This window comes from Aquarana catesbeiana, linkage group LG12 (genome assembly GCF_042186555.1).
Source record: "Aquarana catesbeiana isolate 2022-GZ linkage group LG12, ASM4218655v1, whole genome shotgun sequence".
NCBI lineage: Eukaryota > Metazoa > Chordata > Amphibia > Anura > Ranidae > Aquarana > Aquarana catesbeiana.
Genome location: NC_133335.1, coordinates 224,332,648 through 224,349,949, shown reverse-complemented (window position 1 = coordinate 224,349,949; position 17,302 = coordinate 224,332,648). Strand labels below are relative to the sequence as shown.

The window sequence follows — 17,302 nt, the reverse complement described above, 5'->3', positions numbered from 1 at the left end:
AAACTGTAAAACACTCTTCTGCCTTTTATAGACATACCAAATGCTTCTGGGCTTAGCCCATACTCATCAATCAAATCAAGTACCTTAAGTTGCCCTTGGACGTTGCGCAAGTATTTTTGAGCCTCTGCAGCAATGCGGTTGGAATGACTCAGTTGTATCTCCATCTCATTGAGGTCGCCTTCCATCTTCTTTTTGATTCTGATTGCCTCATTCCTGCTCCTTATCTCAGAGTCCAAGGCCGTCTGCATGGTTTCCATTGATCTCTGGTAATTCCTCTTCAGCTGGTCAATCTCTTCATCTTTCTCAGCGATCTTTCTGTCAATGTCAGCTTTTACTTGGGTCAGTTCCAGCTGGATACGAAGGATCTTGGCCTCCTCATGCTCCAGTGATGCCTATAGAGGGTAATTAGGAGGAACATGTAAAAATTAGAAAGGGAAGGGGATCAGATGGTTAGTCTGGTGCATAGACAGGTTTTGGGTATTTCATTAGAAAATGATACCTCAGCTTCTTCCAGAGATGCTTGCATTTCGCTCTTCTCCATCTCCACCTGCTTCTTGGCTTTTTCCAGCTCATGGATAGTCTTCCCACTGGTGGCAACTTGTTCCGTCAAGTCTGTGATCTCCTCTGAAACATAGCACAGTCTAGTCAGTGAAGAGCTCATAAATAGGTAATGAGAAGAGATCACAAAAAACAACAGGCTAGCAAGAGGGTGAAATCTGGTTACAGTGCGTTGTGCTGCTTTAATAAATATGAAAAATAATTGGCCGCTTTTTCATATTGCAATTCTGTCACACAAATTTAAAAATTACGTTTGTCCAGTGACTACATAACACAATATTCCTAAACTAAAGCCAATCCAAGTGTTTCTGTCATACAAACAAAATGGTAGCAAACTTAAAGACATTCTCAAAGAAAAGGTTAAACCTCCTGTTTTTCATTTTTGGCACATACAGAGATATAGCAGATCAAGGTCCTGACGGCTCATACTAAACTGAAGCAGCTCCTTTCCAGTGTTAATGTTTTCTATCATTGGCTAACACTTACGTTGAAGGTTCTTGTTCTCCCGCTTAATGGTCTCCAGTTGGTCTAAAGTCTCCTCGTAGGAATTCTTCATCTTGAACAGCTCGGTGCTCAGAGATCTTGACTCTTTAAGGGAAGACTCAAGCTCAGACTGGGACTCCTCATACTTCTGCCTCCACTCAGCCAAGATCTAATGATAGAAAGAAAGACAATTCCAATGTTTTTTTCAGTTTTGTAATTACGTATTTCGTCCTCCATTTTTCCCACAGGAGATCTAGATAACATTGTATCACCATTTATGACCATAGTATTGGACTGTGAAAATGTAAAACATCGGGAGCTCCAAATATCCCAAGTACCTCCCCCCCTGATATTATGGGATACCTGGCTATTACTGGCCACAAGAGGATGCCATAAAGGGTCAACTGTAACCTCCTGCGAGATGGCCATGGGTTAGATATTGTGACAGCTCTGAAAAATACTATCTCAACCATCTCAAAATGCTTTTTGCCAAACTCCTCTTCTCCAAACCTTCTGGAATCTCCTCTCTCCACTCTTTTCTAGTCACCTTGTCAAAGTTCTTCTGTTTCTTGTCCAGAGCAGCTGCCAGTGAATTAGCCCTCTCCACGTCAATCATCAAGTCCTCTACCTCTGCCTGTAGCCTTTGTTTGGTCTTCTCTAGAGAGGCACACTTTGAATTTACTGCCTCAATATGTTCTTCAGCCTCCTGAAGGCGCTGGGCTAGCTTCTTCCTGTGACACAGAAAATAGTCATAGTTACTAGCCCAGGTCACCGATCCACTGATTGACACACTGCCCAGCCCAGAGCAGAGCTGAAGCACCAACAAAAAATTGAGCGCTAAATAGACAACTCAGTAAAGATGGTTTTATCAGAACACTAATGTTCTGTGAATCGCAGACACACAATTAAGAATAACTGGTATACTTTTCTTATGGTAATTCAGGATTAATTCAGCCAATTCAGGCTTCTCACTCACTCCTGAACCTTAGGTAAGTGGTCACATTGCATCATCAGCACATTTAAACAACAAAGGGGTATGACTTCCCTTTTTACTACTTCAAACACGACAACATTACTTGCTATCATTGGCTGAAGCAGTAATTCCACAACTCTTATGAGCTGATGCAAATAATTTCATGCAGATTATATAATACAACCTTTCTCCAACTTTTTACCCCAGCGGAACCCTTGAAATAATTTTCCAGTCTCAGGGAACCCTTGCCAAAAACCAATTCATTGGTGGTCAGTGGGAAAAATGCCCCTTATGCTGGTGGCTAGTGTGAAGAATGCCCCTTTTTAGTGGTGGTCCAAGTGTCACCCTTACAGACAGCTAAATCATTGGGTTTATTGGGTTTATAGTTAGTCAGGTTGAGAAAAAGATGCAAGCCCATCTAGTTCAACCAACAGAAAAAAAATTGAATCAATAAAATAAATAGAATACATAAAGTGAAGGTGGCTTTGGTCCCTGAACTGTGCAGGACAATCAAATAAGAGGTCACTCAGCCACAGCTCAAGGAACCTTTGGCAATGCCTGGAGGAACCCTAGGGTTCCCCAGAACCATGGTTGAGAATGGCTGATCTAATATGTATAATGCCCTGTACACACGGTCGGACATTGATCGGACATTCTGACAACAAAATCCATGGATTTTTTCAGACGGATGTTGGCTCAAACTTGTCTTGCGGTCACACAAAGTTGTCGGAAAATCAGATTATTCTGAACGCAGCGACGTATAACCAGACCCGGATTTACTCCCTTTGCCGCCCCAAGGCCGGGTCCTTCAATGCCGCCCCCCCCCCCACACACACACACACACACACACACCACGTCCTTTATCGATGACTTCTACAATAGATCAATTAAAAACATATCTCCACACACGAGAACACTGAAAATAACTGGCTTTAATTGTACAGACTAAAAATACTTCAGGGTAAGCGCGCGGGGTAACGATTTTTCGCAGGCAAATTTTCAAGGCAATGGCTGGTGTTAGTGCTTCAATCATCCCCGGCACCATGTTGTTATGGTGTCAGGATGATTGAAACACATTACTTCTATCATTACATTGTAATATAAACTGAAATAGTTCAACTCACCATAATGCAGAATCATTGGGAGCCCTGAGCGTGTCACTTGCCACCATCTCTTGTCACTTGCCACTATGCCTGCCACCAGATGGGTATGTCACTTGCCACGCTGCCTGCCACCAGATGGGTATGTCACTTGCCACGCTGCCTGCCACCAGATGGGGATGTCCCTTGCCACGCTGCCTGCCACCAGATGGGGATGTCACTTGCCACGCTGCCTGCCACCAGATGGGGATGTCACTTGCCACGCTTCCTGCCACCAGATGGGGATGTCCCTTGCCACGCTGCCTGCCACCAGATGGGGATGTCCCTTACCACGCTGCCTGCCACCAGATGGGGATGTCACTTGCCACGCTGCCTGCCACCAGATGGGGATGTCACTTGCCACGCTGCCTGCCACCAGATGGGGATGTCCCTTGCCACGCTGCCTGCCACCAGATGGGGATGTCACTTGCCACCATGCCTGCCACCAGATGGGGATGTCACTTGCCACCATGCCTGCCACCAGATATGGGATGTCACTTGCCACGCTGCCTGCCACCAGATGGGGATGTCACTTGCCACGCTGCCTGCCACCAGATGGGGATGTCACTTGCCACACTGCCTGCCACCAGATGGGGATGTCACTTGCCACCATGCCTGCCACCAGATGGGGATGTCCCTTGCCACGCTGCCTGCCACCAGATGAGGATGTCCCTTGCCACGCTGCCTGCCACCAGATGAGGATGTCCCTTGCCACGCTGCCTGCCACCAGATGGGGATGTCCCTTGCCACGCTGCCTGCCACCAGATGGGGATGTCACTTGCCACGCTGCCTGCCACCAGATGGGGATGTCACTTGCCACGCTGCCTGCCACCAGATGGGGATGTCCCTTGCCACGCTGCCTGCCACCAGATGGGGATGTCACTTGCCACCATGCCTGCCACCAGATGGGGATGTCACTTGCCACCATGCCTGCCACCAGATGGGGATGTCACTTGCCACGCTGCCTGCCACCAGATGGGGATGTCACTTGCCACGCTGCCTGCCACCAGATGGGGATGTCACTTGCCACGCTGCCTGCCACCAGATGGGGATGTCCCTTGCCACGCTGCCTGCCACCAGATGGGGATGTCACTTGCCACCATGCCTGCCACCAGATGGGGATGTCCCTTGCCACGCTGCCTGCCACCAGATGAGGATGTCCCTTGCCACGCTGCCTGCCACCAGATGAGGATGTCCCTTGCCACGCTGCCTGCCACCAGATGGGGATGTCACGTGCCACGCTGCCTGCCACCAGATGAGGATGTCCCTTGCCACGCTGCCTGCCACCAGATGGGGATGTCACTTGCCACGCTGCTTGCTACCAGATGAGGATGTCCCTTGCCACGCTGCCTGCCACCACATGGGGATGTCACTTGCCACGCTGCCTGCCACCACATGGGGATGTCACTTGCCACCATGCCTGCCACCAGATGGGGATGTCCCTTGCCACCAGATGGGGTGGTCCCTTGCCACCAGATGGGGATGTCCCTTGCCACCAGATGGGGATGTCCCTTGCCACCAGATGGGGATGTCCCTTGCCACCAGATGGGGATGTCACTTGCCACCAGATTGGGATGTCCCTTGCCATGCTGCCTGCCATCAGAAGGAGGAGGGCGGAACAGCGGTGCGGGCAATGAGAGATGTCATCTTTCTCCCACGCCGCCGCACCGCTGACACTACAAGCTACTCTCAATTTTTTTTAAAAATGGCGCCGAGCGGCGCAATCACGCTACTGCGCATGCGCCGCCCGGCCGAGCGCTTACGAGTTTTCCCGAGCCCGGCCGGCTTCGGAACGGCGCATGCGCCGTTGCGTGGTCGGCTCGCGGCCATCTTTTCTATGGGCACTGGTGCCCATAATAGACTTTACAGGCCAGCACGAAAGGGGGGGCGGCCGCGAAGTCGCTGCAGGAGCGGCGCCGCCCCTACACCACTGCCGCCCCGAGGCCTGGCCTCGGTGGCCTTGTGGTAAATCCGGCCCTGCGTATAACACGTACATCGGGACTATAAACGGGGCGGTAGCCAATAGCTTTCGTCTCTTCATTTATTCTGAGCATGCATGGCATTTTGTGCGTCGGATTTGTGTACACACGATCGGAATTTCTGACAACGGATTTTGTTGTTGGAAAATTTTATAGGCTGCTCTCAAACTTTGTGTGTCGGAAATTCCGATGGAAAATGTGTGATGGAGCCGACACATGGTCGGAATTTCCGACAACAAGGTCCTATCACACATTTTCCATTGGAAAATCCGACCGTGTGTACAGGGCAATAGTGTTTCGAAGGTTCATGTTTGGACACATTCCAGAAGCTAAACATCACACTTTAGTTTATCAAGGGGGGAACTGTGTTCATTGCAGCTGTCAGATCACTAGCTGATTTATCTTTATTGAATCCTGCATTAAATATCCACCCTGATGTCTTTTGATGTGGCTTATTCAGTATATTTTATCTCTAGAACCCCTCTGCAATATGTATACGGGTATCTGTAAATGTTATAAATGATTTTACAATAAGTCTGTTTAAATAGTAGCTGCCACTTACTTGGCATCTTCCAGCTCTTCTGTGCGCTGAATAGCGTCCGTTTCGTATTTCGTCCTCCATTGAGCCACTTCACCATTAGCCTTGGATAGCGATCGCTGTAGTTCTGCCTTGGCCTCTTGCTCCTCCTCATACTGCTCCCTGAGCAGGTCACAGTCATGGCGGGAGGACTGCAAGCTGTGAGCCAAAGCATTTTTTGCCTGAGAAGTAAATAAAAGGCAACATCAGAATGAGAGTGAAAATCTGGTGAAAGAGACATGAAGTTGCAGTCTAAGGCCTGATCTTACCTTCACCTCCTCCTCCATCATCCTCTTCAGTTCCTCAATCTGCTGGGTGAAGGCTTGTTTGGATCTGGAAAGCTGAGAGACCAGAGTCTCCCTCTCCTCCAACTGACGAGCCAACTCCCCTGCATTCATATTTACACAGATAAATATGTAACATTACCTCATATTTTACAGTATGCATGCTGAACAGTTACACAAGAACATGCACAAGGGGGGAGACGGTGGGGAGCCAACTAACATATCAGTTCCCAAAACTCTATCTAGCACTTTCGCCCATTTCATCCACTCCCCCTCATGGCTTTAACAGCCTCCACTCTTTTGGAGTGTGTCTGTGGGAATCTGTATGCATTTGTGAGGTCAGGTACAGATGTTAGATGAGAAGACCTGTTTCACATTTGGCATTCCAATTCATTCCAAATGTGTTTAGTAGGGCTGAGGTCAGGGCTCTGTGAAGGCCACTTGAGTTCCTCCAACCAAACTTGTCAAACTATGTCTGGAGCTGGCTTTGTGCACAGGTGTACAGTCATGCAATAACAAAAAGGGTATTCCACAAACTGTTTGCCCAAGGTTGAAACCACACAATTGTCTAAAAAATGTTGTATGCTGAACAGTGCCCGTTACTAGACATGTGCACAGCCAAAAAATTTTGTTCATTTTCGTTTTCGTTTCATTAGTTTATTATTTTTTTCGTTTGTCGGGTCATTCGTTATGATCGCGATTCGTAAATTCGTTCATTCGTAAATTCGTAAATGCGTTCATTCATACATTCGTTCATTCGTACATTTTACATTTGTACATTCGTAAATTCGTAAAATCGTACATTTGTAAATTAGAAAATTCGGAAATTTGTAAATTCTAAGTTTGAAAATCCAAAAACCCGAAAATTCAAAAATCTGAAATAGTAACTAACTATTAAATTATAGGTATTGTAATTTCCTTTCAAATTTGACTGTCAGTGAACATAACAAATACGAATTTATCCGAAGTTACGAATTATCCAAAACAAATGCTGAATCTAAACAAATGGAACGGAACAAATTAATAATAAATAATAATAATAAAACGTTGTTATTATTATTATTGTTATTTATTATTATTAATTCATTACGTTCCATTCCGTTTTTTCGGATCATTCATAACTTTGGATAAATTTGTATGTGTTACGTTCACTAACAGCCAAATTTGAAAGGAAATTACAATACCTATAATTTAAAAGTTACTAGTAATTACTAGTAGTTAAGTTATTATTAGTTAACTATTATTTCAGATTTCCAAATTTTCGAATTTACAAATTTACAAATTCACTAATTTACTAATGTACGAATGTACGAATGTACATTCGTAAATTGCGAATGTACGAATGCCCGAATTTACGAATGTCCAACTTTATCGAATTTACGAATATTCGGAAAAAATTCGTTAAACGGGTTTTCGTTAATTCGGGTATTCCCGAATTAACGAATTTGTCGAAATTCATTAAAAAACTAATTCGGAACGAAACGAATTGCACATGCCTACCCGTTACTACAAACACTTGAACTCAGTAATTTGGAGTGGATCCACATACTTTTGACCATGTGGTTTATGTTAACCCAAACTTGATGTTACCCTAATAATGAAATGTTACTTTGGAATCAGGTAAGGATTTAAAATTATAAAACCGTGTAGAGTTTTGAAGCTCTCATAAACAGTAAAAAAGGGAGGACAGACCATATTGGCCCCATAAAGAAGGAGGAAGGACATCTGGTTACAAAGGATGGGGAGATGGCAAAGGTATTGAATTTATTCTTCTCCTCAGTCTTCACGAGTGAATCGGGGGGCTTCAGTAACCAAAACTGCAGTGTTTATCCTCATGACACAACACAGGAAGCACCTCCATGGTTAACAGAGGACGGAATTAAAATTAGACTTGAGAAACTTAACATTAATAAATCACCGGGACCAGATGGCTTGCATCCGAGGGTACTTAGGGAACTCAGTCAGGTGATTGCCACACCGTTGTTCCTAATTTTTACAGACAGTCTATTGACTGGAATGGTACCAGCTGATTGGAGAAAAGCCAATGTAGCACCAATATTTAAAAAGGGCCAAAAAAACATCCCTGGGAATTACAGACCAGTTAGCCTAACATCAATAGTATGTAAAATCTTGGAGGGGATGATAAGGGACTATATACAAGATTTTAGTAATAAGAACGATATCATTAGCAGTAATCAGCATGGATTCATGAAGAATCGTTCTTGCCAAACCAATCTATTAACCTTCTATGAGGAGGTGAGTTGCCATCTAGATAAAGGAAGGCCCGTAGACGTGGTGTATCTGGATTTTGCAAAAGCATTTGACACAGTTCCCCATAAACGTTTACTGTACAAAATAGGGTCCGTTGGCATGGACCATAGGGTGAGTACCTGGAATGAAAACTGGCTACAAGGGCGTGTTCAGAGGGTGGTGATAAATGGGGAGTACTCAGAATGGTCAGGGGTGGGTAGTGGGGTTCCCCAGGGTTCTGTGCTGGGACCAATCCTATTTAATTTGTTTATAAACGATCTGGAGGATGGGATAAACAGTTCAATCTCTGTATTTGCAGACGATACTAAGCTAAGCAGGGCAATAACTTCTCCGCAGGATGTGGAAACCTTGCAAAAAGACCTGAACAAATTAATGGAGTGGGCGACTACATGGCAAATGAGGTTCAATGTAGAAAAATGTAAAATAATGCATTTGGGTGGCAAAAATATGAATGCAATCTATACACTGGGGGGAGAACCTCTGGGGGAATCTAGGATGGAAAAGGACCTGGGGGTCCTAGTAGATGATAGGCTCAGCAATGGCATGCAATGCTAAGCTGCTGCTAATAAGGCAAACAGAATATTGGCATGTATTAAAAGGGGGATCAACTCCAGAGATAAAACGATAATTCTCCCGCTCTACAAGACTCTGGTCCGCCCGCACCTGGAGTATGCTGTCCAGTTCTGGGCACCAGTCCTCAGGAAGGATGTACTGGAAATGGAGCGAGTACAAAGAAGGGCAACAAAGCTAATAAAGGGTCTGGAGGATCTTAATTATGAGGAAAGGTTGCCAGGGCCGTCTTTAATATTGATTGGGCCCTGGGCAAAGATTTTATTGGGGCCCCCCCAGCTAGACTCAAAATGAGTTTACTGCAGCAGATCAGGCAACGATTGTGATTGGCTGCCAGAGATTACAACACATCATTACAGTTTACAGATTAGTTGCTAGAGGTTACTACACATCATAACCTCTCAGTGCAAATTGCGGGTATGGCCAAACTGCACTAGCATTGAGGGGTGCACTATGTACAGAGTGCAGGGTTGGGGGTGCGCTTTGTGCAGAGTGCAGGGGTGAGGTGGGTGCAGAGTGCAGGGGTGAGGTGGGTGCAGAGTGCAGGGGTGAGGTGAGTGCAGAGTGCAGGGGTGAGGTGAGTGCAGAGTGCAGGGGTGAGGTGGGTGCAGGGCTGAGGTGGGTGCAGAGTGCAGGACTGAGGTGGGTGCAGAGTGAGGTGAGTGCAGAGTGCAGGGGTGAGGTGGGTGCAGATTGCAGGGGTGAGGTGGGTGCAGAGTGAGGTGAGTGCAGAGTGCAGGGGTGAGGTGGGTGCAGATTGCAGGGGTGAGGTGGGTGCAGAGTGCAGGGGTGAGGTGAGTGCAGGACTGAGGTGGGTGCAGAGTGCAAGGCTGAGGTGGGTGCAGAGTGAGGTGAGTGCAGGGGTGAGGTGGGTGCAGAGTGTAGGGGAGTGATGGGTGCAGAGTGCAGGGGTGTGGTGGGTGCATAGTTCAGGGGTGAGGTGGGTGCAGAGTGCAGGGGTGAGGTGGGCGCAGAGTGCAGGAGTGAGGTGGGCGCAGGGTGCAGGACTGAGGTGAGTGCAGGATGCAGGACTGAGGTGGGTGCAGAGTGCAGGACTGAGGTGGGTGCAGAATGCAGGACTGAGGTGGGTGCAGAATGCAGGACTGAGGTGGGTGCAGAGTGCAGGGGTGAGGTGGGTGCAGAGTGAGGTGTCTACAGAGTGCAGGGGTGAGGTGGATGCAGAGTGCAGGAGTAAGGTGGGTGCAGGGGTGAGGTAGGTGCAGAGTGCAGGGGTGAGGTGGGTGCAGGACTGAGGTGGGTGCAGAGTGCAGGACTGAGGGGGGTGCAGAGTGCAGGGGTGAGGTGGGTGCAAAGTGCAGGACTGAGGTGGGTGCAGAGTGCAGGGGTGAGGTGGGTGCAAAGTGCAGGGGTTAGGTGGATGCAGAGTGCATGGGTAAGGTGGGTGAAGAATGCAGGGGTGAGGTGGGTGCAGAGTAAGGTGGGTGCAGAGTGCAGAGTGAGATGAGTGCAGAGTGAGGTGGGTGCAGAATGCAGGGGTGAGGTGGATGCAGAGTTCAGGGGTAAGGTGGGTGCAGAATGCAGGGGTAAGGTGGGTGCAGAGTGAGGTGGGTGCAGAGTGAGATGAGTGCAGAGTGAGGTGGGTGCAGGAGTGAGGTGGATGCAGAGTGCAGGGGTGAGGTGGATGCAGAGTGCAGGGGTGAGGTGGGTGCAGAGTGAGGTGGGTGCAGAGTGAGGTGGGTGCAGAGTGAAGAGTGAGGTGGGTACAGAGTGCAGGGGTGAGGTGGATGCAGAGTGTAGGGTGAGGTGGGTGCAGAGTGCAGGGGTGAGGTGGGTGCAGGGGTGAGGTGGGTGCAGGGGTGAGGTGGGTGCAGAGTGAGGTGGGTGCAGAGTGTAGGGTGAGGTGGGTGCAGAGGTGAGGTCGGTGCAGAGTGAGGTGGGTGAAGAGTGATGTGGGTGTAGAGTGCAGAGTGAGGTGGGTGCAGAGTGCAGAGTGAGGTGGGTGCAGAGTGCAGTGTGAGGTGGGTGCAGAGTGAGGTGGGTGCAGAGTGAGGTGGGTGCAGAGTGAGGTGGGTCCAGAGTGAGGTGGGTCCAGAGTGAGGTGGGTCCAGAGTGAGGTGGGTCCAGAGTGAGGTGGGTGCAGAGTGAGGTGGGTGCAGAGTGAGGTGGGTGCAGAGTGCAGAGTGAGGTGGGTGCAGAGTGAGGTGAGTGCAGAGTTCAGAGTGAGATGGGTGCAGAGTGAGGTGGGTGCAGAGTGAGGTGGGTGCAGAGTGAGGTGGGTCCAGAGTGAGGTGGGTCCAGAGTGCAGAGTGAGGTGGGCGCAGAGTGAGGTGGGTGCAGAGTGCAGAGTGAGGTGGGTGCAGAGTGAGGTGGGTGCAGAGTGAGGTGGGTGCAGAGTGAGGTGGGTGCAGAGTGCAGAGTGCAGAGTGAGGTAGGTGCAGAGTGAGGTGGGTGCAGAGTGAGGTGGGTGCAGAGTGAGGTGGGTGCAGAGTGAGGTGGGTGCAGAGTGAGGTGGGTGCAGAGTGAGGTGAGTGCAGAGTGAGGTGGGTGCAAAGTGCAGAGTGAGGTAGGTGCAGAGTGAGGTGGGTGCAGAGTGAGGTGGGTGCAGAGTGAGGTGGGTGCAGAGTGAGGTGGGTGCAGAGTGAGGTGAGTGCAGAGTGAGGTAGGTGCAGAGTGAGGTGGGTGCAAAGTGCAGAGTGAGGTAGGTGCAGAGTGAGGTGGGTGCAGAGTGAGGTGGGTGCAGATTGCAGAGTGAGGTGGGTGCAGAGTGAGGTGGGTGCAGAGTGCAGAGTGAGGTGGGTGCAGAGTGAGGTGGGTGCAGAGTGAGGTGGGTGCAGAGTGCAGAGTGAGGTGGGTGCAGAGTGAGGTGGGTGCAGAGTGAGGTGGGTGCAGAGTGCAGAGTGAGGTGGGTGCAGAGTGAGGTGGGTGCAGAGTGAAGAGTGAGGTGGGTGTAGCGTGAGGTGGGTGCAGAGTGAAGAGTGAGGTGGGTGCAGAGTGAGGTGGGTGCAGAGTGCAGAGTGAGGTGGGTGCAGAGTGAGGTGGGTGCAGAGTGAAGAGTGAGGTGGGTGTAGCGTGAGGTGGGTGCAGAGTGAAGAGTGAGGTGGGTGCAGAGTGAGGTGGGTGCAGAGTGCAGAGTGAGGTGGGTGCAGAGTGAGGTGGGTGCAGAGTGAAGAGTGAGGTGGGTGCAGAGTGAGGTGGGTGCAGAGTGCAGAGTGAGGTGGGTGCAGAGTGAAGAGTGAGGTGGGTGCAGAGTGAGGTGGGTGCAGAGTGCAGAGTGAGGTGGGTGCAGAGTGAGGTGGGTGAAGAGTGAGGTGGGTGTAGAGTGAGGTGGGTGCAGAGTGCAGAGTGAGGTGGGTGCAGAGTGAGGTGGGTGCAGAGTGAAGAGTGAGGTGGGTGCAGAGTGAGGTGGGTGCAGAGTGAGGTGGGTGCAGAGTGAAGAGTGAGGTGGGTGCAGAGTGAGGTGGGTGCAGAGTGAGGTGGGTGCAGAGTGAGGTGGGTGCAGAGTGCAGAGTGAGGTGGGTGCAGAGTGAGGTGGGTGCAGAGTGCAGAGTAAGGTGGGTGCAGAGTGCAGAAGTGCACAGCTCTCCTCCCACCCAGATTTCAATACAGAGCTTCACTCTCCCTAAGTACAAGGCTGTCCTCCCACAAAGCCCCCATCCCCCATTCCAGTACAGAGGAAAACTCTGTGTACTCACAGCATGTTGTCCTCCGATGTCCGTGGAACCTGCCAGTCCCAGAAGCAGCTTCCCCTGTGCAGAGTCCCCGCCCCCTTCCTCCTCTGCTCTCATAGATCGTGTGTGTCCCCGAGGGATGAGAACAGCCGCCGGAAGAGAAGCGCTGTCACTTGGAAATACACAAGCCGTGCTTGTGTATTTCCAAGTGACAGTAGCGAGCAGCCAGCATGCGACCAGCACCGGAGGTGGCCGAACTCCGGCGGGCAGTGTGCAGGGTTTAAGGGACGGGCAGCGCAGGGCCCCCAACAATGACAGGGCCCTGGGCAGATGCCCCTTTTGCCCCGCGGTAAAGACGGCCCTGAAGGTTGCGAGCGTTGAACTTATTCTCTCTGGAGAAGAGACGCTTGAGAGGGGATATGATTTCAATTTACAAATACTGTACTGGTGACCCCACAATAGGGATAAAACTTTTTCGCAGAAGAGAGTTTAATAAGACTCGGGGCCACTCATTACAATTAGAAGAAAAGAGGTTTAACCTTAAACTACGTAGAGGGTTCTTTACTGTAAGAGCGGTAAGGATGTGGAATTCCCTTCCACAGGCAGTGGTCTCAGCGGGGAGCATTGATAGCTTCAAGAAACTATTAGATAATCACCTGAATGACCGCAACATACAGGGATATGTAATGTAATACTGACACATAATCACACACATAGGTTGGACTTGATGGACGTGTGTCTTTTTTCAACCTCACCTACTATGTAACTATGTAACTATACAAAACATCTGTATTCTGCATTGGCTGAGGGTAGAGGATTGAACTGAATCTAAAGAGTCTTAACCCTAAAGCCCCATTCACACCTCAGTGTTTTCTAGCTTGAAGCTCAAAGCTCCAAAACACCGGAGGAGAAAAAAAAATAAATTATTCTCTATGGAGATGGCTCACATTTTCACTACAAGTCACCTGAAGAGAAACGCCTAAAGCTCAAAAAAGTTCTGGAGCTTTTTTTGTAGCTCGAATCGGGCAGATTTGAGTGTTTTTGGCATGTTTTTATTATTATACAAATTCATGGTAACGCCTTTTGCCCGTTTTGCCGTGCGTTTTTGCATGATTTTCTGCTCAAATGAAAAGATGTAAAAAATAAAATCTTAATAATATAGGAATAAATAAATGTAAAATAAATACATAGATAACTAAAATCCATCATAAATAAATAAATTAACAATGTGTAATAATACAGAAATAATAATTAACCCCTAACCTTAGAAAAATATGAAATACATTAATAGTATTAATAACAGTAATAATAAAAATAATGATAAAAAATAATATTAACTTAACATCCAAACTCAAAGAAAAAATAATAATAATAATAATGTATTTATTCATTTTGTGTTAGGGTTAGGGTGAAAAACCTAGCAACAAATGATGCAACAGATGATAGTTTTCTTTATTGGCTAATTTTTTAAAAATGCCAAAGCTCAAAAACTCTGCATAAAAGCGTGCAAGTCATTCATAAAAACACGCCAGGAACCTTCCTTAAAAACACGCAAAAATACACAGTAAAAGTACTCAAAGACACTACTCTCAGGTGTGAATGCAGCCTAGCACCCTAATTCTGAAACACTAACACCCTATATCTAAAACACTAACTCTTAACCTTAGTTTTCAGTTCAGTATTCTTGTTTAGGTCAGACAGGCCAGAAGAAGGTGGTCCCCCCATCACAGGCCTTATGCCTGTAATTAATTAAATTCTACACCCCAGAGGAGCAGCATGACACCCACCGGTTTCGGTCTGCAGGCGAGCTTTCTGCAAGGTCAGCTCTGCTACGGCCCTTTGGTTCTCCTCTGCCTTGGACTTGAATTCACTGAGATGGTCCTCCAGAGTACGACACATCTTCTCCAAGTTGGCCTGGAATTTTAAGCAAAATTGACATTTCTTAGACACACATTTAATGATAAATAACACCCTACACCAGGGGTCTCCAAACTATGGCCCTCCAGTTGTTCAGGAACTACAATTTCCATCATGCCCAGTCATGCCTGTGAATGTCAGAGTTTTACAATGTCTCATGGGACATGTAGTTTCGCAACAGCTGCAGGGCTGTATTTTGGAGATCTTTGCCCTACACCATCACTTAGACCAACTTCAGAAAGAATGGAGATATTACACAATGCCCGAAAACTGTATTTGCTAAACAAAACATTCTACATACAATATTTATCACCATCTGGTTTTGCATGTCACTACATATAGTCTCATCATGTATTATTTCCAAAAACAAGTTAAAAATGTAAGTCACATAAGCAAACATAAAAGGGATGGACAGCTTACATAAAAAATATTTCTTTTGCTGAAACACATGGATAACACCCCCAACATAGATAAGGACCCTTCAGATATGACAAAGATTTTATAGGGTATCTCAACTGTTTATGGTTGAAATCAAAGTGAGTTGCTACCCACCCAGACTATCCAATGTGATAGACTAGGCTGACCATTGCATCTTACCAACTTAGCACAGGTAGGATTTTGGTTGGTCAAAATCTTTAAACACTCATAACGGTGTCAAGTTATAAGGTATGAATCCAAAAGTAAAGGTAAGGGTTTCAGCTGTTGTGCAGGGAGACCAAACATGGACGCTTCACGCCTAGCAAAACCAGTACTATAATAAAATATCCATATTCCACATGGGAATAAAGCTCTTGCAGGAAGTTTTGTGCACTGCACAGGATGGGAGTTATGAGTTATTACATTTTCCAGAATCTTCAAAGATGAAAATACACATATTTGTCTGGTGTTCTGTGAGAACGCACTTTGCAGTTAATTGACCCCCACTGTGAAGGTATGAAAATTAAACATTTGGCCTTCCTTTGACACCGTACTGCTAAAAAGTTATGTATGTTCCAAATAGACTCTGCCCGGACTGGATCACAACAGACCTGTACTATGATTTTTTTTTAATATTTATGAAAATAAGATCTAGGCCTGCTCACTCTTCACTAGATTATGATAGGCTAGAACTGACTGAACAGCAACCTTCTGTGAGGGGAGAAGGTTGATTCCTTTTTGGAGAAACTAAGATACGTCATGAGAAAAACTATGAAATCTTATTCATCAAAGTGTCCAAAAGATGAGCTTTTAATACCTTATTGTCCAATAATATTCTCATTTTTATTTTTTGATAATGTGCTAGATCAGTGGTCTCCAAACTGCGGCCAGTGGGCCAAATGTGGCCCTTTGCTTGCCTTTACATGGCCCTTGGGGCACCATTCCATCCACTGACACCAATGACAGGGCACCATTTCTCCCACTGACACCAATGATAGGGCACTTTTTCTCCCATAGACACCAATGATGGGGCACCATTCCTCCCACAGGCACCAATGATGGGCACCGTTCCTCCCAAAAACTCAAATGATGGGGCACTATTCCTCCCAATGACACCAATGACGGGGCACCATTCCTCCCACAGACACCAATAATGGGGCACCATCCCTCCCACAGACACCAATGATGAGTCACCATTCCCCTCACAGACACCAATAATGGGGCACCAATCCTCCTACAGACACCAAAGATGGGGCACCATTCCCCCTACAGATAATAATGATGGGGCATTATTCCTCCCACTAAAATCAATGATATGTCATTGTTTACTCCCAATGACACTGGGGCATTTTCTACTCCCAATGGCCACAGCCCAGCCCCCCTAAAGCCTGAAGGACAGTAAACTGGCCCTTTGTTTTTTTGAAGAACCCTGTGCTAGAGGAAGAATGGAAAGCAGACATTGTTGTCAGTAAGGTCATCATTCACTTTTGAGGACACTTTGACAAGTAGGGCGCATGGTAGAGTAAGAGGACTAGCCTGCCGCTCATATTTAAAGTGACCAACCTTGGACTTGGTGACGTTCTCTAGGTTGCCATTGATGTCGTCAATCTCCATCCTCATCTCACTCTTCTCCTTCTCCATCTTCTGCTTTACCCTCTGCAGGTTGTCAATCTGTTCCCCGAATTCGGCAGCATTATCTGCTTGTTTTTTGCGTAAAGCCGCCACCATGGCCTCATGCTGGAGGGATATCTCCTCCAGGTCCCGGCGCATCTTCTGAAACTCCATCTCCCTCTTCTTATTGACCTCAATCTGTGTGGATGTGGCTCCCCCAGCTTCCTCCAGCCTCTCACTGATCTCCTCCAGCTCCCTTGACAAATCGGACCTCTGCTTCTCCGCCTTGGCTCGGGTCGCTCTCTCCGATTCTATCTCCTCTTCCAGCTCCTCAATTCGAGCCTGTTATTGAACATCAGAACTAAAATCAGTTACAGAACAAATAAACTAGAAATATAAGAGGGTATCATGGAAAAGGACTCTTTACCTCCCTACAGATATTTCTGTTAATGTTTCTGTTTTGTTTTGTCAGCCACTTTAGGGCTGTGTAGATCAGGGGTGTTCAAACTTTTGAAGAGCAAGGGTGAATTAAGTGATTTAGTAACCGGTCGTGGGCCACAATGAACTATGGGGTTTTACCACCCCCCAAACTACAAATGTACACAAGCCCTCTATTAGGCTGCTTTTACACTGATGCACTTCAGTTTACCGGCACTGCGTGTGCAGCACATTGCACCCATGGCTTTCCTGTGAGTTAGCTGTGGTGCACTTTCAGAAAGCGCACTAAACCCACAGGATATAATAGAAGTCTATGGCTCGCTCAGTGCAGCTAACCTGCAGGAAAGCCACAGGTGCACTGTGCGGATCAGTGTGAAAGCAGTCTAATAACCCTTTTTTTATAAGTGCTAATATGCCCATTGCAAAAATGCAGTGTATGTGATGTTTAATACACTG

The 17,302-nt window shown here is 47.5% G+C and overlaps 1 protein-coding gene across 2 annotated transcripts in view; it reads right to left on the bottom strand.

The window, feature by feature from the left end:
• Nucleotides 1–17,302, bottom strand: part of LOC141113583 (myosin-3) — a 72,432-nt gene that overhangs the window by 17,952 nt on the left and 37,178 nt on the right. For both annotated transcript variants that reach the window (XM_073606778.1, XM_073606779.1), the window contains exons 27-34: nucleotides 16,361–16,750; nucleotides 14,251–14,377; nucleotides 5,979–6,097; nucleotides 5,695–5,891; nucleotides 1,589–1,772; nucleotides 1,045–1,210; nucleotides 500–624; nucleotides 84–392 (exon numbers count right to left, since the gene is read on the bottom strand). In XM_073606778.1, the coding sequence (XP_073462879.1) occupies nucleotides 84–392; nucleotides 500–624; nucleotides 1,045–1,210; nucleotides 1,589–1,772; nucleotides 5,695–5,891; nucleotides 5,979–6,097; nucleotides 14,251–14,377; nucleotides 16,361–16,750 (1,617 nt within the window). The remainder of the gene's footprint in view (nucleotides 1–83; nucleotides 393–499; nucleotides 625–1,044; nucleotides 1,211–1,588; nucleotides 1,773–5,694; nucleotides 5,892–5,978; nucleotides 6,098–14,250; nucleotides 14,378–16,360; nucleotides 16,751–17,302) is intronic.